General features: G+C 40.4%; 1 protein-coding gene across 1 annotated transcript in view; it reads left to right on the top strand.

Moving 5' to 3' along the window:
- Window positions 1-21,306, top strand: part of ryr3 (ryanodine receptor 3) — a gene marked incomplete at its 5' end in the record, with an annotated part of 98,360 nt that overhangs the window by 51,246 nt on the left and 25,808 nt on the right. The window contains 28 exon segments of the mRNA XM_084031277.1: window positions 85-285; window positions 3,037-3,139; window positions 3,482-3,616; window positions 6,302-6,575; window positions 6,737-6,851; window positions 8,550-8,682; window positions 9,904-10,007; window positions 10,659-10,794; window positions 10,918-11,101; window positions 12,248-12,350; window positions 12,967-13,087; window positions 14,200-14,369; window positions 14,990-15,210; window positions 15,673-15,763; window positions 16,079-16,219; window positions 16,796-16,959; window positions 17,177-17,255; window positions 17,385-17,474; window positions 17,949-18,092; window positions 18,591-18,653; window positions 18,817-18,892; window positions 18,987-19,110; window positions 19,285-19,400; window positions 19,491-19,558; window positions 19,650-19,771; window positions 20,695-20,744; window positions 20,831-20,891; window positions 20,987-21,225. Coding sequence (XP_083887403.1) covers window positions 85-285; window positions 3,037-3,139; window positions 3,482-3,616; window positions 6,302-6,575; window positions 6,737-6,851; window positions 8,550-8,682; window positions 9,904-10,007; window positions 10,659-10,794; window positions 10,918-11,101; window positions 12,248-12,350; window positions 12,967-13,087; window positions 14,200-14,369; window positions 14,990-15,210; window positions 15,673-15,763; window positions 16,079-16,219; window positions 16,796-16,959; window positions 17,177-17,255; window positions 17,385-17,474; window positions 17,949-18,092; window positions 18,591-18,653; window positions 18,817-18,892; window positions 18,987-19,110; window positions 19,285-19,400; window positions 19,491-19,558; window positions 19,650-19,771; window positions 20,695-20,744; window positions 20,831-20,891; window positions 20,987-21,225 — 3,628 coding nt within the window.

The raw sequence follows: 21,306 nt of genomic DNA, 5'->3' as shown, positions 1-21,306 counted from the left end.
CATCAAATAAAGACACAGAAAGAGGAACGTCTACTTCTGAATGTACTATAGATTGCCATTCTTGCTGAATAAATGTCTTTTCAGATGTGTGAGCTGCTGCACTACTTCTGTGACTGCGAGCTGAAGCACCGCATTGAAGCCATCGTCTCCTTCTCGGACAGCTTCGTGTCCAAGCTGCAGTTCAACCAGAAGTTCCGCTACAATGAACTGATGCTGGCGCTCAACATGTCCGCCGCTGTCACTGCCAAGAAGACTAAAGAGTTTCGTTCGCCCCCACATGAGCAGGTACGATGTTGCAGTGGACCAAACGTCATGTGTTTTCATCCTGTTTTGAGATTTAATTTATGTTCAAGGTGGTTTGAGGTATTTTATGGGAACAAACACTGGAATCATCACATGAACCTTGAGGTGAAAAAACAAAATTAATGTCTATGTTTTAATTAAAAACACTTTAATAACAAACCCCATTAAAAAATCCTGCTGTTTACTTTTCAAATGAAAATAATATTCCACTCTGTTTACAAGCAGCTGTGCATATTTTAATTAACGTTAAATACCCCCTTGTTTTGCCAAACTGTGTTCTTCAAGCTATTTCTTTTTTTTTTACAGCTATGATAACATATTCCGACCCCGTAAACAATCAAGAATATCCAAACTGAATATACTGTTACAAAATATTGTTGTACTCCCAATAATTGCTGAATATAAGTGTGCGTCATATGCAGAAATGGGAGCACAGGGCTTTGTTGTTCTCTGAGTCCCTATTAGATTTTGGATGTTTCTTAACTTTATTTTTTTTTTAAGCTAGTATTCCCAAAGGGTAAATTAGGCCATTTGTGAGGCTAAAGTGAACTTTAAATGAGTTGAATGTGCATTGCGAGTCAAACAGCTGACATTTAAGAGTAGAAAATGAGTCCCATAGGGGGAATTTACATTATTTTGCGGTTAAATGTGGACAGGTGACAGCAATCAGCTTTTTTTCACTTTTGACAGGTCCGACTCAGGTTTCTTTGTGCCATGCCATCAGGGCAATGGGCAGACTGGATCCTTATGATTTATTGATAAATAATAGTTTATAGTTTAGTTTAATTCATAAGGTCCATAATTGAAATTGAATCGCTAACACTAACCCTCGCTGTAACAAATAACCATTATATGACCCAATATATTGGTCTAGGTTTATTATCGTGGAGCCGATCCCAGCTGATATTGGGCGAAGGCAGGCTACACCCTTGACAGGACGCCAGTCTATCGCAGGGCTGACAGAATAGAGACCCAAAACATCAAAACTATATTATATATAGAAGATGGGAGATTAATTTAGGAGTTTCACAGCCTGGGGAAAAAGCTTACCTTAAGTGTGGTAATACGGCAGCTGATGTTTCTGTATTACTTACCAGATGGCAGCAGCATGAACAGGCTATGGCTGGGGTTGGTATTGTCTTTTTATATTCTTTAAGCTCTTTGCCAGCAGCTTTTGTCACTAGTATCACTGATTGGTAGATCGGTACCAGTCAGGATGCTTTCTATTAAACCTTTTTAAGAATTTGGCCCATCTCAAGTTTTCTTTCTTTAGCTTTTTTCGACGGAGATGTTTGATGACCGTGTCGGGTTGTTTGCAATGTTAAAACTTAAAACAGTTTCTTCACTGTTTCTTCTTTTTAAAAAACACTTTTGAGATCCAGCTTTCTAATGTAAAAAGCATCGATGCAGTTGACATTTTTGTTGAAACCCAGCGAGGAGTGAACTTGGTGCTATAACACAAACTAAATTATATTCATGGTTCTCAGTTCTCCCTTCCATCACCTGCTTTCAGTGTTTGTCAGCCCAGTGTTTAATAACTGCATCAGCAGACAGAAGTGCCAGAGGCTCGGGTCTTTGGAGCTAATGAGTAGGGCCCATTTAACAGCTATATCTCTTTCAGTGCAGTGAGTTTCAGTACGACATTATTCTTCTTGCTCATTAGCCAGAAAGTGTCTCTCTTTTCTTTTCTGTTTATGTTTACATCACTTGCTTTTTTGCCAAGTAGTTGTTGCAGACAACACCACAATGTCTTAATGAACAAGCTAAAAGTTAAGATCTGTACGACTGTAAAGCTTTCATGTTCAAAAGGTTTAATTGCAGTTCCTCTGAGCTGCAAAACCATCCCGATAAGCACAAGCCTGAAGCTAAACTAATCCTTGAAAAATAAATACTGTAGTGGTCAGACGCAGATGTACACTGTAGGCAACATTCTCCATTTACTGTATGTTCCTCCCATGGTTTATTAAAAAGCCCCACCAGAAATAGACATCAGAATAGCTTCAGCTCATGTATATTTAGTCTCTTAGCTTGTGACACATAGCAAACACAGCAGATCTTCAGCTATTTAGAATGATTTATCATGAAAACGATTTCTGCTGTTTAAAGATTTTTACTGTTAATTGGCACTAGACTTGATGTGAAATGCTTCACACTGGATGGTGCTGTGTCAGATGTTGTGCGAGCATCGCCTGGCTGTTTGCACAGGAAGCTCATTTATCTGCCGTGTGTGTGTGTGTGTGTGTGTGTGTGTGTGTGTGTGTGTCTATATTTAGACTCTAACAAATGTGTGGAATATGCAGCCTACCTAATTTAAAAACCACAAGCACGAACAGCAGTGACGTATTTCTAATTAATATGGTGGATGGGCAGATTTGATCATGTGTGGGCTAAAAATCCAGGAGAAGAGCAAGGAGAGAAAAAATCGCGGTGCTTGTGCGTCCTGTGTGAACCCGTTGTCACACTATTTCTCTCTCTGCAATGATCAGACAGATACTATGTCAGCACTCACTGTAGGAGACTACACAAGTTTCTGCTCTTGAGTTATGAATCAGAATACTAATCTTGCTATCTGCTCTGTATGCCATCCTCCTTTTATTTATTCTTTGACAGTGCTTGTTTGTTTGATTCTCCCCCTACTCCCCGTCCCTACTGCTCTCTAAAACACATTTTTATATTCCCTTCTCCACTCACTCACACATTGCTTCTAACCTTGTTGTTATGCTTCTACTGCAGATCAACATCCTGTTGAATTTCAGTGCAGGGGAGGACTGCCCCTGTCCTGAGGAGATCCAGGAGGAACTCAACTCTTTCCATGAAGAATTGCGACTGCACTGTGGTAGAGTCCAACTGCTCGTTCAATTATTTTACATATAGTGTCAATTTTTGTTTATTGATGATAAGATATCTTCTCACACAAATGCGATACTTCTTCACTATGACTTTAAAAAGCAGTAGATGTTAGAAACACTTATGCCTGATGTGAAAAGGAGGCTACCAGTGACATTGACATGATCTGGTATCAGAAGTAATATAGCATCAACATACTGGTGTCTTCACATACTACACTTTTAACATAGAAAAAGAAACCAAAAACCAAAAGAAATCAAAAGAAATGTAGCACTTGTTACAAAATGTTTAATTTCTGATTGTCTTGACAGATATGTGTTTCCCCTTGCAGGAATTCCCGTGGAGGAAGATGAGGAAGAGCAGGACACTTCGATAAAAGGCCGTCTTCTTGCTTTACTCTACAAGATCAAAGGTCGACCTCAGAAGACAGAGGAGGAACCCACGGAGAAGGAACAGGCTGCTCCCAGTAAGTAACTCTGGAGGACCATTCTGAATACCTCATATTACTGTGTTTTTGTGAAATTTTTTCAGATGCACTGGTAATCTAAATGAGTGTTGATCAGATGCAGTGCGTGCACTTTCAAATCACACAATCGTATAACATCCTACAACAGGCTATAAGGAAGAGATACAAATCACAACAAAACCATATTTTAAACTCTTTTCAACCGGCATCGGAGGATAAATTAATCCTTATTTCCTATGGTGATGATTCATCTTGGTGCTACACAATTTATACATGATGTCATTGTTGTTCCTTGCCATTGTATCAATAAATATTCTATTTCTAAAGCTTTACTGGACAGGCAATAGGCCATAATGCATTCTCAAGTATTTCAATGCATCATCAAACATCAACTTGGAATTGAAACAACCTTGAAGTTGGTACAGATTTATCTATCATGAAACAGCTCAGCTACATGAACAAGTTATTTGCTTCAACTTGGGTTCTCCGGTTTCAATTTTCTTTTCTGCTGCCCTTTGCTGAAAGCATGGCCATGTTCTGTTTCAAATAATAGAAGACTAATGGACAGCTACTGCAAGACACCCTGCTATAAATTGTAATGCCTTTCTCCAGCCTCCCACACCTCGCCTGCATTATTAATATGCTTCATAAGTGGACAGCTGATGTGATTCAAGAGGATTCGTGAAGACCTGCGTCACCTCTCCCACATCAGATTAAGGCGTATTAAATGATGGAAGGAAACAGCTGCTCTTTTAGAACATGTAAATGTTATATTAAAGTCTAATCTGTGAATTTAGTATTAGGCTAAAACCATTTTATGAAGACTTTGGAATTAACATCTTAAGTAAGGTCATCATTCAGTATTACAAAAAGTAAGACATGTTCTCAATACACACAAAGTAGCGTTTCTCAACCGGGGTGTTCAGAGATCCATCAGGGGGCGCTGAAAGCAATCTATATTTTTAAAAGGGGGGCATTGAGGTGTTCTTGTGGGGTGTTTGTTTGTGGGTTTGTGTTTGTGTATGTGTTTGTTTGATTTTTAATGCCACGTTAGTCATTCTTATGCTCATTTTCACAATTTTATCATTCGACTTACTTTCACCTACATCCTCATATTTTTTTCTGTGCTTTTTTTTATTATTGATTTCTGATACTCGATACCTGTATCGGTGCATCCCTAGTTAACAGTACAGCTAACTCAATGTTTGATCTGTACTGAACACACATTCTGGAGCAGCTATAAAATGTTTTTATTAATAGCCCCATATTGACTGTTAGTCGTCATTTGCAGATCAGCTTTCAGACGGGGTGTTTTTTTTTAGTGTTAGTGATGACTCGCATGTGAGCTACGGTTTGAGACATTCAGGGCAGCTGGCTCCCCCCCATTCCCTCTCTCTCGCTCTCTTTGTATCTTATCTCTCATTAGGATTCTGCTCGAATCTGACCTTTTGTTAGAAACAGATGTTGGACAGTATTACTTAAACACTTAAAGTTTAGCGATAGCTTTGGAATACCAATGTTATCAATCGAAGCGGTGTGGCATTTAGTTAGAGCCTCTTCATTTATCACTACGATTCTTCTGTAGTTGTGCCAAGTTTTATTGATCAAAGGATCACCGAGACTTCACACCGTTAACAAATCCCAGTCATTCTTTTGTAATGAGAGTCCGGAGATTTGCTCAATGATGAATGAATGCTGTTAGTGTTGCATTGAGATTTTCATTGTTGGTCAGAGGGGGAACAAGGGAACGTTATCAATAATTAATACATTAAGAGAGTGAATGTCGGTTGCGTGCTAGATTTACAGCCTCATCGTACATACAACGTCTCAACAATCCCAATACCATATGTGGACACCATATGCACCACCACCACAGTTGTAATACTTCAATTATATTTCCGTCACACCATGTCAAGTGCTCACTTTAATTTGTCTGTTAATTAATGCACCGTTTAATGAACTGTCATGTCTTTTTTTATAGTGACAGTTCATAAATACCCACTGTCAAACTGCATTCCCAGACTTAAGGTGCCAAGCCAGTCAGATGTTACTTAAAAGTGCACTGACATAGATTACAGCATCATCAGTTTACATAAAGGCATCAAGATCAATTTGAGGGCATCTGGGCAAATTATAAAACTAGAAGCGTAACCCATCCTATAGACTTTTACCTGAACTTCATGCACTGTACGTCTTCTGCACTTTTTTTTCTTGCAAAATGTTCCGGGGTCAAACAAAATGTTTTACTGTTTTCTGGTATTTGTTTTACTGTTTTCTGGTACTTTGCACTGTAGTTGTACTTCTTGACTCTTCATGTCCACATACATTTTAGCTTCCTCCACCTTTCACACACTTTACACATGTCATTTCAGATTGTACCGTTTGCGGAATGCTTAAATCGTTAATGTAATAGTCAGCACTGCTGGCAGCCAACACGCTGCCCTGGGGCTTTGCTCAAATCATTTAAGCTTGATTATGAGCAGCAAACACTGATGTTTTTAAGTCTATGCTGAGAGTGCTTTTCACCTCGGAGTTAACAGAATACACCTATACCAAATCAAACAATTTATGTAATTTTATTTCCAGACTTGATGAATTGAACATAGCTAATAAATGCCCCTGATATACCTTTACTACCTCTATAGCTTTATTCACTGTGTGGATGTTGAATTCTCACTTCTCCAGCCAACTTGAAGGAGCTGATCTCGCAGACCATAACCAGCTGGGCTCAGGAGTCTCACATCCAGGACCCGGAGCTGGTCAGAGTGATGTTCAGCCTGCTAAGGAGGCAGTATGACGGAATCGGGGAGCTGCTCCGGGCCATGAAGAAATCCTACACCATCAGTGCCGCCTCTGTGCAGGATGCTATTAACCTGCTGGTATCTCTGGGTCAAATCAGGTCTCTGCTGTCAGTACGCATGGGCAAGGAGGAGGAGAAACTCATGATTGATGGGCTCGGGTGAGAAAATGTGTTGTAATATATGCAGTGACTTGTAATGTGTACGTATGGTGGTTGATAATAGTTATCATCACAAACATACGCACATTAACACAGTGCTCTATATTGCTTTAAAAAAAGGATGCAATGTACATGATGACATCATTTTCTTGCGTTCCCAGCGACATCATGAACAACAAGGTTTTCTACCAACATCCCAACCTGATGAGAGTCCTGGGCATGCACGAGACTGTCATGGAGGTCATGGTGAACGTGCTTGGAGGAGACAAGTCACAGGTACCAAAGTGTGACCACATGTTGACATTTTGAGTCTCCCTAGGACTGTCAATATTACATATTAGCCTTGGTCAGTACATGTCATGTAAATAGTTGACAAACCATCTCGGCTCAAGGTCCACTTACACAGACGTTGTCGATGGTCGATGGGTTTTCTCACTTCCCAAGGAATGGTTGATTTTTAAACTTTTTATGATGACCCATCCATGCTGTCATGTTGGATGTATGCTAATGCTACATGCATATGTAGGTGACATAATGACATAATGCACAGAGGTTTAGATTCCTTGTCTTTTTAATAGGTTGTACTGATCTGGGGGAAGCACATGCATCCTAAGATGATGAAGTAAGCCAAGATCAACAACCTAATAGGTTAAGAAACCCACAAATGCAACGGAGAGGGTAGAGGAGGGCGAGACAGGGGTGAGAGGGAGGCCTCCGAAGCCTGTCCTTTTTGAGCAGTGCTGACAGAAGCTGAACGAGATGGTTGTGATTTAATGCCACATCCAGTGCCAAGCATGAATTAAACCTCAGACAGAAAGACCTCAGGGAGACATTCAGGGCTTCACATCTGACTCTGGCAGTCTCATCAGAACATAAATTCCAGACCAGTTTACTGCTACTTGATATGTGCACTTTGCTTACTGTGGCCATATCAAGTGCCATTACCACAGCTTGTAAGTCTGAAAGGTTTGCATTATTCACTCTTATAATTACGCATTGATTATGTGGTACAGTTTTGTTAGGTAATCAATGTATAAAATGAACACACTACAAAAACATTTAAAGAATGTATTTTCCCATTTTATTCAATCCATGCTTTATTAAAATGATGATTCTCGATCATTTTAATAAGGCGTTACAACACAGGTAGCGTTTCCACACGACGTAAGAAAGGTATTAATTGCTTTGGCTGTCAAACACCCTGATAAATCTCCTTTTATAGGTGGAAACATTGGGCACTGTTGACAGTTGAACAATTAGGGCAATTTGTCTCATCTATCCTTTCTGGGAATGTACTTCTTCATCTCTGACATGGATGAAAATGATTTCCCCCTTTAACTGATTTATGTTCACATTGAAGCTTAGACTGAAGCCACACTATGAGGATGATACAGGGTTAACTGAAATATTCCTGAACAGAAAATACTCATTTGATTTATTGACTACATTTTTAGGTTTTAGCCAAGCATATGACTCCAGACATATCTACTAAATTACTAAGTCCACCTGTAGCTTGTTCAACGAAAGGCTATGATCCTCAAAAGTGTTTCACTCTCTCAGGTTGGCCATTACAGTATATTTTAGAGATTAAAGAGTTGAGATGTATTCAAAGGGCTTGAAAGGGACAGGATGAATGATGGATGGAGTCTGGTTAAAAATAATGGCTGACCATTTTCATATTTTTGGGCATGCCTCTTATCGCAAGAAAGCAATCACATGGAAAGGGCTGCAGGCAAACCTTCAACTGACGAAAAATGTCAACAAAATAAACAGTATTGAGACACTAACCTTTAAGACTTTGACATGATCAATATGTAAAATACTGGGGAAAAATGGATCACGAAGATGTCCAGAAAAAATTAAAAAGTATGCAGCCCATGTTAACCCCTTCTTTTTTGCCCGACAATGTAATAAAATTAAGTCTGCTTTGACTTTAGGAAATCCTTACATTTGTGTTTTTATTTTTGATCACAGGAGATCGCCTTCCCAAAGATGGTGGCCAGCTGCTGTCGTTTCTTGTGCTACTTTTGTCGTATTAGCCGCCAGAACCAGAAAGCCATGTTTGACCACCTGAGCTACCTGCTGGAGAACAGCAGTGTCGGGCTGGGTAAGCACTGGTAGATTCACAAAATGGCAGTTGCTTTTCAGCATTCGTTCTGGGATAGGAAGACGTATGGAAAAATGTAAATATGAAATATGAGACGAGATTACTGAAGAATAAGATTTTCAGAGGGGCAAGATGTGGTGAGAGAAATTTAGAGGGTAATGGAAGAGAGAAATGTTGAGGGAAGAAGTTAAATGTATTCCTTTTACCTCACTGTAGGAACTGTAAATCATCCTTTTGCTGCTCCCAAAATGGGACAGAAAATGTTCATGGAAACCAATACGTGCCACTTGCTGGAAGGGTTTTTCAGCAAAAGAAAGTACAGATACAACGTATCACCCACAATATGCCAGGATATCAGTTGGAGAGTGAAAGGGGAAGAGAAGGAGGCAGCTGGTAGAGAGAGAAGAATAACAGAGAGGGAGGCAGGCAAATGAGGGAAGGGGGTTATTTATTCATGCAGGGCAGGACTGATGAGTCACTAGGCTCGCTGTAAACTAAAGCTCCTCCCCTGTGAAAGAGGAGAGCTTCCCACAGTGTGGAGACACAACGGCACACCAGTTTGTTGTGCCGAGCCTGAAACATTTGATATTTACTCATAACTCAAATACATCAATGTGTAGATGCTGGGAGACGGGCCTTGTGTTTTCTCTTTCTGTTAAACTGTGCTTGCAGGAAGGACAATATTATAATCATAAACCCATTACTGATATCAGTTTTTAAAGCTCAATTCCTTGTGCATAATTATTTCAGAGTATGTGGCCACTGGGAATGTAACCATTTATGTAGGCAGGAAGTGTTTTTGCACATTTAATCTCAGAGGACTCATTAACTTATAATTATATTCACAGCATCAGAGTAGTTCTGTAACTATCACCATTTTTAATAAGCTGCTTATTGAAAAGTGTGTTGATTACGCTATTATTATAGTAGATTAATTGAACTAATTGGCGACAACATTTGATTGGTATAGTTAGTCACTTTTACATAAAAAAACATAGTAAAACAGGTTCCAGGTTGAAAAATACCAAAGTTATCCTTTATGTGTTTGGATAATATATATTTTTTAGAAATCAGTATGTCAATTCTAATGATTCCATTCCACTACTGTGATACTGTGAACTGCAAGGAGAATAGAGAATACCACCAAGCATATGTAGATACACTGCCCCCTGTTGTTTAATACAGAACAAATGTTCTGTGTGTGTGTGTGTGTGTGTGCAGCCTCTGAAGCTATGCGGGGCTCCACTCCGCTGGATGTTGCAGCATCTTCAGTGATGGACAACAATGGCCTGTCTTTGGCCCTGGAGGAGCCTGACCTGGAGAAGGTTTGTAACTTTAGTACACAAACAAACCTGTTGGACTGCAACTAAATGACTGAGACTGAAATGTGCTGTAATGACACAATTATTGATTCTTGAACTATGATTATTAAGTCAACCCAGTGGTTTCAGGCTGAATAGCTTAGTGTTAAATACTATTTCAATACATTTCCAAAGACCGATCTGACTTCAGAGAGACACCACCCTTTTTTAGAGATGATATGAAATAGATGATTATATATAATCATAAAATATATACATATTGTATATTGAGGGATAGCCTAAAAATATTGAGATATTTTATGTAAGTCATGTCGCCCAGCTTTCTTTGGCGACATGACTTACAGTATTACATTATATGCAGAATATATATTCTCTATTTTATGTGATAGTAGCAGTTTATTATACTTACTTCTCAAAACAACTGCTCACTGCTGATCTTTTTGTATGCCAAGAGTGAGTCAGACAGAAATAGACACCTCATGCCACCCAAGTTTTCTCAGTGAAAAATGAAGTACAATTTTGTGCCATTTGAATAAGCTTGCTCAGCAGATGCCTTCAAGCTGTCACTGTTACTGAGACTGACAGTCAGAAAGACAGAGTGTGCAATTATAATACCCAGGAGTGAAACATAAGTGTGTGTGTGTCTGTGTCTAGGTGGTGACATATCTGGCAGGCTGTGGTCTTCAGAGTTGTGCCATGCTTCTTGCTAAGGGTTACCCTGACCTCGGCTGGAACCCTATAGAGGGCGAGCGCTACCTGTCCTTCCTGAGGTTCGTCGTCTTCTGCAATGGTATGTCGACTTTCACACTGAGCACATGACGTGAATACAGAAGGCTCTGCCTCGTTCTCCTGGGGATAATTTAATCATCACCTATGAATGCCTGTCCTTTGCCCTGCTGTGTTTGTGTACCAGGTGAGAGTGTGGAGGAAAATGCCAATGTGGTTGTGAAGCTGTTGATCCGACGTCCAGAGTGTTTTGGCCCCGCCCTGAGGGGCGAAGGAGGCCAGGGTTTGCTGGCTGCCATGAAGGAGGCCATCAAGATCTCTGAGGATCCAGCCCTAGACCTGCCCAAGACCACTGCTGTGGTCCCTACTGGGTATGAGGCCACACCAGTTTGTTCTTGTTGAAAATCCTGTGTCAACGTTTAGATCATCATTGGACACTAAAAGCCCACTGAGCAGTCACTGCATGTTACACATCTTAATAGTGCTATATCGACTTGATATATTGAATTTGAATTTCCTAACAAAACATTTGTTAAAAATAGAAGATTATTTAATCCTATTTTTGGAGTGACTCTGTGTGTGTGTGTGTGTGTGTGTGTGTGTGTGTGTGTGTGTGTGTGTGTGTGTGTGTGTGTGTGTGTGTGTGTGTGTGTGTGCGTGTGCACGGCGCTGTCCATTGTACTGAAGCAGAGCGGAGGAGATCGATAGATGGATACTTGGAACACTGTTTCTTAGCTTGCTTGCTTTTCGTAGTTGTAAATGGAACTTTTGGCCCTAATTCTCCTTAAGTGGACTTTATTGCCTCCCTTTTTATTAATTTATCGACTTCCTGATGTTTTTATTTATTGATTTTTTATATACACTTTACTTTTAACTGGATGTATCAGCTACGGTGTCCCCATATAGCTCGAATGCCATATTTTACCCCGATTGCTTCAAATAAGGCTTCTTAGGCCGAAACATACTATTACATTTTTAGAAAATTCAAAACAAGTGAAACTGCTGGGAACAGATGTTATTACTCATTCAATTGATGCAATTCTTGGATATTTTAGGCCTTGAATAACAAAATCTGAGACTGACAGTTTAAAACATAACTTTAACATAAGGATATCATACATAGATACTTAGATGTTTAAGAGACAATAATACAGCAGCTTTGACATTGATGCAAGCTCTGAGTGAAGCTGTTTATAAAAAGCCTCGGGGCCTTGCCTGCTCACATCTGTATGCAAAGGCTGTATTACATGAGCTGCATTTTAATGGGGAAGGTTAGTATTGCATGAAGTGAGGAAAGGGATTGGGAAGCAGGTCAAAATCAATATGTATAACTCAGGGGCCTGAAAGGAGATCATGTATTGTGCCAGCACATTATTGGAAATGCTCACAAAATTGCCCATCTATTGCTCTTCTTGTGCCCATCTTGACCACCTCGGAGAATTTAGTTGACTTTATGATTTTCTAAGTACTAGGGATTTTTGCAGTAGACCAGAATATGTGTTGTTTGTGTGTTTCAGGTCTGGTGAGGAAGAAGGAGAAATTATTCACATGGGCAACGCCATCATGTCCTTCTACTCAGCTCTGATTGACTTGCTGGGACGCTGCGCTCCAGAGATGCATGTGAGGAGCTTTTCTTGTTGTGCAAAGACTTAACTTATCAACATCCTATCTACAATAACAGAGGCTTCTGCAATGACTTGGATGAAATAGGGAGTGGAATATTTGCAAAAAATAAGGTTGATTTTTACTTTTAGAGATGTAGAACTGGTTGCACATTATTTTACCTCTTCGCACCTTGATTATTGCAGCAGCACTTTCTCTTGTTTTAATCAAAACACTACAGTTGTATGTGATTTTGTACAGATGAATACAACGTTGCACGTTTTATCCCCTTAACATTGGCTCCCAATGTGGTTTAGGATTGATTTTAATCGTATTAATATGATCTTATTGATTAATTATTTAGACCTTTCAATCTCTAATGAACCTTGATCCTTGGGCAGTGGTCGTCTCTTTCCTCCAGAGTACAGGCAGAAAACTAGATTTGATCTGAGCTGCCTGTTTATATCATTGTTTTTTAAATTCTCATTTTATCATTTATTTTATTTATTTATTCCTCTCTATAAAACACTTTGTTTTAAAAAAATTTCTATAAATAAAGTTTGTTGTTTATTATTATTATCTGTACTTTATTATTATTGTAACTATTATTATTTCATATTTGTGTCTATTGCAGCTTATCAATGCGGGTAAAGGTGAGGCATTACGTATCCGAGCCATCTTGCGCTCTCTGGTCCCCACAACTGACCTGGTGGGCATCATCAGCATCCCCCTCAAGATGCCTGTGCTTAATAAAGGTTTGTTGGTCTTGGTGGCGTGTGAGCATGAATGGTTGTCCGGTCTTTAAGTGTTCGCCTCCCCCCCACAACCAAACCCCTCCCCTCAGTGTTCCACGATTCAATGAGGCAGGAGTGGGAGGGGACGAGGTGGGATGACGAGGAGCAGGGGAGACAAGGGGATTGGATGGAGGGTCCGAGCCAATGGGAGCCATCCGCAGCAATGGCTCCCATTGGTCAATTTCTCTGCAGGCCTACGGCTGATAGACTGAATGGATTTTTGTTTATTCCAAATCGTAGACCATAGCTTTAAATACATGTTTACCTTCACGTACTGTCGTTTTGGTAAAGACCTCTCCAGTGCGGATGTGAGTTCCTCCTCTCTCCCTGGCTCTAATCCTGCCTCACACACAGCACTCTGATGACACATTTGATTTACTGAATAAACAAACATTAGCTACAATAAATCAGAATTTAATTTCCTCTGCTGCCTACTGAGCTAACAGCTAACATTACTTTACTGCCCAGAAATTAATAGTTGATTTGGCTGGTATGTACGGTGAGTCACCCTGCCAGATCAAGGCAACTACAATAATTAGTTACTGCACTTTGAAAATCATCCCAGCTCTGCAGGTATATCATGAAAATGACTGTGTCAAACCAGTCTTCTTTTGTGATTGAATATCTGTTCACTTTTCCTTCTGTTTCTACTGGAGGGGAAAATGTGCCCATAAGGCTTTTCTAGGACATTTGCAGTTTGTGCTATATCATTGTAAGTGTAGTCATGTGAACGTAGCAATCAGCCATCTTCAGCAGCAATCACACCAGCAAATTAACTTCACAACCTTTTTTCTTTGCAATATCTTCAAATAAGAAAGCATGCTGTGTCTTAAATGACTGAACCCATTTTTGTTTTCTAATAACTTTCCACAGCTTAGCATGCCTAGATATGTTTTTTTCTTTTTTGTTTCTACATGTTTTAATCACAAACATGTATCATTCCATATTGTATTTACACATTTTATAAGTTAAATAAACTTTAGTTGGATGCTAAGTAAATTATCAAATGCAAAGGAAATAATGAATGTAATGAAAACTGAAACTTTTCCCCCTAAAATGTGTTTAACTTTCAGATGGCACAGTGACAGAGCCTGACATGTCAGCCTCTTTCTGTCCGGACCACAAGGCCCCCATGGTGCTCTTCCTGGAGCGAGTGTACGGCATTGAGGACCAGAGCTTCCTGCTCCAGATGTTGGATGTTGGCTTCCTGCCTGACCTCAAAGCCTCTGCGTCTCTGGACACGGTGAGTGAGACGAAACCCCCAAAAACTTTCTTTACATATCCTAAGCAACCTTCCTCTTTGTTACTCGCTAGATACCAAAATATTTGTGTCCCATGTTTCATAAGAGTCCATTAAGCACAAAGTGTATACTACTAGTAGGTTCTTTAATACCACCTACTGCAGCATATGTGAATCTCCATTGGACCACCATGAACATTTCACCTTTCTCTTGCAAAAATAACCAGGATTAAAAAGCCGTATGAGCTGATTTTGTTTAAAACTGGATTAGCAACAGAAATATTTTACAAGACTTTTTCTACTCAGTCAATGTCCTTTTCAAACCATGATTCCCAACTGTGACATCAGTGAAAATTAAGTATTTTACAAGCTCCACACTCACCTTGTGTATTCATGAAGGGTTCATTCTAACCTAAGAAAACACAATTCTTAGTTTCAGGCGATTCAACAATAATGAACATAGATATGAATATTATGTTCCATTTCTACTAATAGATTCCCCTTTATTCTATACACTGGATCTTGGACACAAAATTATTTTTTTTGTTAATCTTGACATGTGGGGAGATGTGTTCTGTTGGTCTCCGTTCCTCAGTTCACATGTATTGTATTCTGTTCCACAGGAGGTGTTGAGCACCACTGAGACGGCGTTGGCCATGAACAGGTACATCGGCTCGGCCCTGCTGCCTCTGCTCACCCGCTGTGCCGCTCTCTTCAGCAGCACAGAGCACTACGCACAGCTGATTGACTCCACGCTGCAGACTATCTACCGGCTGTCCAAAGGACGCTCACTCACCAAAGCCCAGAGGGACGCCATCGAGGAGTGTCTGCTGGCTATCTGCAAGTAAGGCCTGATGAGCTTTGATCGGACTCAGCTGGGGGAAAATAGAAAAGGGGCCTGGAGATTTACAGAGGCTGCTCCAAGTTATCTTTCAAACAAGCTCCAATGAAATGGCTTGTGTCGGGGTTTAGAGTAACACATTTTAAACAGCAAACTGCAGGGAACAATGCTTATATATTAGATATGGAGCAGTAATACTTGAGGGCTAAATTAACCAATCTTTTGGGCACTTTTTATAATCTTTGACTTTATTACATTTATACAGTGAAAGCAGATAAAATTAAGTAGGGATTCATACTATTTCCTATTTGCCGATTTATTATTAATATTATCACCTTAAAGGTCAGCCCGCCTTAAGAGTTGAAACTGCCTTCGGGGCTAACCCCCTTCACTTTCATTATCGGCTGGCTGACTCTCAACATCTGTATTTATATGTTTAAATGATATAACTCTTTTATTTCACAGGCACCTCCGTCCCTCCATGATGCAGCAGCTGCTCAGACGGCTGGTGTTCGACGTTCCCATGCTGAATGACTACTGCCAGATACCTCTACGGGTGAGACATTTGCCAGATATTTGTCTCTATTGAGCTTGATTTATTGTTTGAAAACAAGAGTGATGGCAATATGAGGTATCTCATATTATACAACCCATTTATCCTCCTGAATTGCGGAGTGCTGCACATTAAAACATATTGTTTTCTCCTCCAAGCATTTTAGAAAGTCTGTACTAAGTTAGGTGACAATAGGCATTGTGTAATTTACCCTATATTAAATGGTATAAATGGTAAAATCCTTACATTCCTGCCATTGAATTGCAATAATGTTTAATAATAATAAGTGTTATGTTCTTCTGTTTCTCTCATTTCTAGCTTCTGACCAACCACTATGAGCAGAACTGGAAGTACTACTGCCTGCCTTCTGGTATGGGCATCTTTGGTATAGCCTCTGAGGAGGAGCTCCTTTTAACCAAGAAACTCTTCTGGGGAATCTTTGACTCCCTTTCTCAGAAGGTAAAACCAGAAACCCTGCTGTGTAGAATATGTATTAAGATAAGCTGACTTTGCGTTTTTAAAAACCAAGAACGTTTTTTATGACTTTGGGAGAGCTGTATTCTCTCTATATATTTCCTCTATCTACTCTTCCTCTTGCTCATTTACTATTTCTAAAAAGTAGTCTGTAGTATCAGAAGGCAAGGCAATATTTTCCTTAAATCCCTCTGTTGCACAACAACATTTTAGTAGCTTAGTGGTGTTTGCTGTCTTATAGCTTTCCTCTGCTTGCTGTTTTTTTTTTTTTTAATATTCTGTTTTCAGACATAACTTGAGCGTTGTGTGGCTCTCATGAGAGAAATGTTCACGGTAGTCAGAGGTGGTGAAATGAAAGCTCAATGAAGTGCTTGTGAGCATTGCAGCTGAGGCGAAACCCAAACAGATGAATCATTTATCAGTCAAGTCAATGCTTGGTGCAGACTTTTCCCAGCTGTCATCTTGCCTCCTGCTCTTTTTCTTTCCCTGGCTTTGCTCTTTTCAGCCTGTCCATCTAATAGCTATGATGCCCTCATTCGGCTATATCTGTCTCTTCTGTAGAAGTATGATGCTGACCTTTTCAAAATTGCCATGTCATGCCTATGTGCCATCGGGGGAGCCTTGCCTCCAGACTTTGTGGATTCCACTCTTGGAGCAACACTTGAGAAACAGTCATCAGTGGATGCACAGGGCAACTTTGAACCCGAACCCACCAACACTGCCAAGTGAGTTGTCTGAAAACGGATGGATTACTTTTTTCATGGATATTAAATGGAACAATGTTGAAATGGATCTAATGTCTAAAACTGATGTACTGTTTTGCCAATATTACCATTGGTGTGTTTGCCTGTAAATCAATAAGAAGTTATTACCTACTCAACATAAAAGTAACATTGACTTTGAAATAACAATAGTCATTTAAACATTATCTCCACCTTTTAGTATCTCTCTTCCTGAAAAACTTGAGTACATTGCCAACAAATATGCAGAGCATTCCCATGACAAGTGGTCCTCAGAGAAGGTTAGTCCCTGCCCATGTGGTTTCATATATGACATATAAAATAGCTAACTTAATTGTGTTTTGGTACAGTAGCATTTTATGTACCTGAAATGCAGTGTACAATGAACCTACAATAAACTGTTGTTGCAGGTGTCCGCAGGCTGGAAACAAGGAGACAGCCTGGACGAGCAGGCCAAAACCCATCCTTTACTGAAGCCTTACAAAGCGCTGAGTGAGAAGGTACATGCCCACTGGTGCATTCATTCAACTTTAGGGAGAGAAGAAGCAAGCGTTCTCTTAACTGCTCATTGTGTATTAAATATAGTTTTTTATTTATTTTATTTATTAAAGAAATCTTGGCTTGACCAGCTTTAAATTATAAAAAGAATCTCTTGGGTAGCAAAGCTCTTGTGAAGGACAATTTAATTAGCCAACCTGAAAACTTGACTGGATGGAAGAAAAGTGGACATTTGTTTTGCTTGCCGTACCTAAATTGAAGGAAGGCAATTTACTTTTTTTTTTATTGACATCTTAAATCAAGTTAGAGAAGAACTGGCTATTCATTCAGTCAGGGTGAACCTCAAACACCTATAAAAGTCCAAGATCATTTCCAGCATGCCTCATGCCAAACTATTCATTAACATGAAACTCCAATAGGAAAAGTACCTCCTTTAGGAAATTAAGACTTTTTTTGTGTGTGTGTTGAATATGTAGGAGAGAGAAACATATCGCTGGCCAGTGAGGGAGTCATTGAAGAGCATGCTGGCTATGGGCTGGAACATTGAAAGGACCAAGGAAGGAGATGCTGTGTTCCAACAACGAGAAAGTGAAAAGCAGCGAAAGATCTCTGAGTCTCAGGTAACATTCTGATGTATGATCCACTTATAATAATAATACTTTTCATCACATTTAGACATCAGAGTTTTTATGTAGTAATGATTTATTATCTAATTTACTGACAAATTTACAAGATTGCCCAGTTTGGAATTAATAAAGTACACCTATCTATCTCGTAAAGTTGTTTATATTTTAATTTATAAATAGTGGGTGTTTTTGTTGTTAAGGAACCACATCGCTTCATTTTCAAGGTTACATCAGCCTCATCAAACCCTCAGATGCTACTGTTGAACACTGCAGTAATGTGAGCTGATGAGTGCAACATATATTAATAACATTAGTTATTTATGTGCATAAAATGCACCAATGCAAGAGCTTTGAGTCGGATAGCAATTTAATCACAGCTGCATTGTGTCGGCTAACAAGAGGTATTCAACTACAATTTGATTTGAAGAGAGATATTGTTGTTTTTAATATTACAATGTGCTTTTGTGCTTGTATTGTCTATCAACTTTGTAGATGAATGGATTCACTCCTGCTCCGATGGATTTGCACAATGTCACTTTGTCTAGAGAGTTACAGGTTGGTTTTTGTTCAACTTTTTATCGTTGTTGTTTTAATAATATTGTGATCATTAAGTTAATTTGCGCATGTGCTCTAATCAGTGTGTGAATTGTTTTTTTAATAAAAATATATATATATTTTCAGATTTTGATGAAATTTGCATGTTTTGCTTTATCTGTAGGGAATGGTGGAGCTGGTTGCAGAAAACTACCACAACATTTGGGCCAAGAAGAAGAAAACTGAACTCGTTAGTAAAGGTGTGTAAATGTGCACTTGAGCTGCGGTAATTCTGATGACTGATTTGAGTAGAATGCATTTTAAATGATATTTGCATTTATTTTGACTTGTAAGGAGGAGGGACCCACCCGCTGCTGGTTCCCTATGACACCCTGACAGCTAAAGAGAAGTACAGAGACCGAGAGAAGGCCCAGGAGCTCTTCAAGTTTCTGCAGATCAGTGGCTATACCATCATAAGGTGACCCTTCTCTCACTCCAGTGTGTCCATTATTGAAGAAAATAGTTAAAAATAATAATATCAGTAGGTCAGACTTAAAAAAAAAGCATGGAATCGACTAAGAAAATTGCAATCGGTGCATCTCTAATCTGAACAGTAATTATTTGTTTTATTTTGTCTTTTTTTATCTGACAGAGGTCTGAAGGACATGGAGCAGGACTCATCATCCATGGAGAAGCGATTTTGCTACAAGTTCCTCAAAAGGCTGCTTAAATACATTGACTCTGCCCAGGAGTTCATCGCTCATCTTGGTGAGTGTGTGACATGTTAGACACATGTGCTTCACATTGATTCAGAACCATTCTTGATGCTGACCTTGCCACTCAACATTGTTAATCCAGAGGCTATGGCCACCAGTGGGAAGACGGACAAATCACCTCATGACCAGGAAATCAAGTTCTTTGCCAAGGTCTGGAATACTTTTAGCATAAGTTGATTAATTTACTTTTTGATAACATTTTTTTTTTTTTGAGTCTCATATCTGCATTTCTTCTCTCCAGGTATTGCTTCCTCTGACAGATCAAACTTTCAAGAACCACTGTCTCTACTTCCTGTCCACGCCCAGCAAGAACCTGAGCAGCTGTGGCTGTGCCTCCAACAAAGAGAAGGAGATGGTCACCAGGTACTGTGTAAAAGCATGGATAATCTGTGTAATCAGTATTGTAAACAAGGTGTTTGCAATACTGCAAACACCTTGAACTCCCCCCCTCCCTCCAGGTCGGGGGGGAGTTCCTGCCTCAAGTGGAGGAGTTTAAGTATCTTGGGGTCTTGTTCACGAGTGAGGGAAGGATGGAACGTGAGATTGACAGGCGGATCGGTGCAGCGGCTGCAGTAATGCGGTCGCTGTATCGGTCCGTCGTGGTAAAGAGAGAGCTAAGCCGAAAGGCGAAGCTCTCGGTTTACCGGTCAATCTACGTTCCTACCCTCACCTATGGTCATGAACTTTGGGTCATGACCGAAAGAATAAGATCCCGGATACAAGCGGCCGAAATGAGCTTCCTCCGCAGGGTGGCGGGGCGCTCCCTTAGAGATAGGGTGAGGAGCTCCGTCACACGGGGGGAGCTCGGAGTAGAGCCGCTGCTCCTCCACATCGAGAGGAGCCAGTTGAGGTGGCTCGGGCATCTGCATCGGATGCCCCCTGGACGCCTCCCTCGGGAGGTGTTCCAGGCATGCCCCACCGGGAGGAGACCCCGAGGAAGACCCAGGACACGCTGGAGTGACTATGTCACCCGGCTGGCCTGGGAACGCCTTGGGGTCCTCCCGGAGGAGCTAGGGGAAGTGTCCGGGGAGAGGGAAGTCTGGGCGTCCCTGCTCAGGCAGCTGCCCCCGCGACCCGGTACTGGATAAGCGGAAGAAAATGGATGGATGGATGGAACAAGGTGTTTGCAATACAGCCCTCCCTTTTATCTCAGTGAGAAGAATGAGTTCTCTTTCATGTTTTCACCAGACCTTTTCTTATTTCCTTGCTTACTCTGCTTTTTTCAGCTCTACTTTGTTCTCTCTTGCTTTTTGTTCAATTCTTTTCTTACCATCTTTCTTTTCCAGCTTGTTCTGTAAGCTGGCAGCGCTTGTCAGACACAGGATTTCTCTCTTTGGTAAGGTTGGCATTGCTTCTGTCTCTTTGCTCGCCCGTCTGCTTTGAAATCTCTTTCCACATCTACAGTAAATATTTCTCTCACAGGAAGTGACTCTGCAATGATAGTGAGCTGTCTACACATCCTTACTCACTCACTGGACACCAGGTAAACACAAATATAGGCAATGTGATCCATCAAGTAGACATTCATAGTAGCCTCGAGCATGCACATTAGCCCATGTGTTCCCTCCCCTGTCTCAGAACGGTGATGAAGTCTGGCTCAGAGCTGGTCAAAGCCGGTTTCCGGGCTTTCTTTGAGAATGCGGCAGAGGACCTGGAGAAGCTGCTGGAGATGTTAAAACTGGGGAAGTTCATGCAGTCCCGTGCTCAGATGAAGAGCGTCACCCAGAGCATCAACTATGTGACTGTGGCGTTGCTGCCCATCCTCACTGCCCTGTTTGAGCATGTCACCACATACATGTTTGGAGTGGACCTGCTGTGTGAGTTTGTGTACTTTGTCTACTTGTATTGTGTTGCTTTTTGAATAAAAGCTTAAAATGAATAGAACATAATCACCAATT

Source organism: Eutrigla gurnardus (genome assembly GCF_963514095.1).
Source record: "Eutrigla gurnardus genome assembly, chromosome: 16".
In the NCBI taxonomy this organism is placed as follows: domain Eukaryota; kingdom Metazoa; phylum Chordata; class Actinopteri; order Perciformes; family Triglidae; genus Eutrigla; species Eutrigla gurnardus.
Note: the sequence above shows the minus strand (reverse complement) of the source record. Positions and strands in the feature narration are given on the sequence as shown.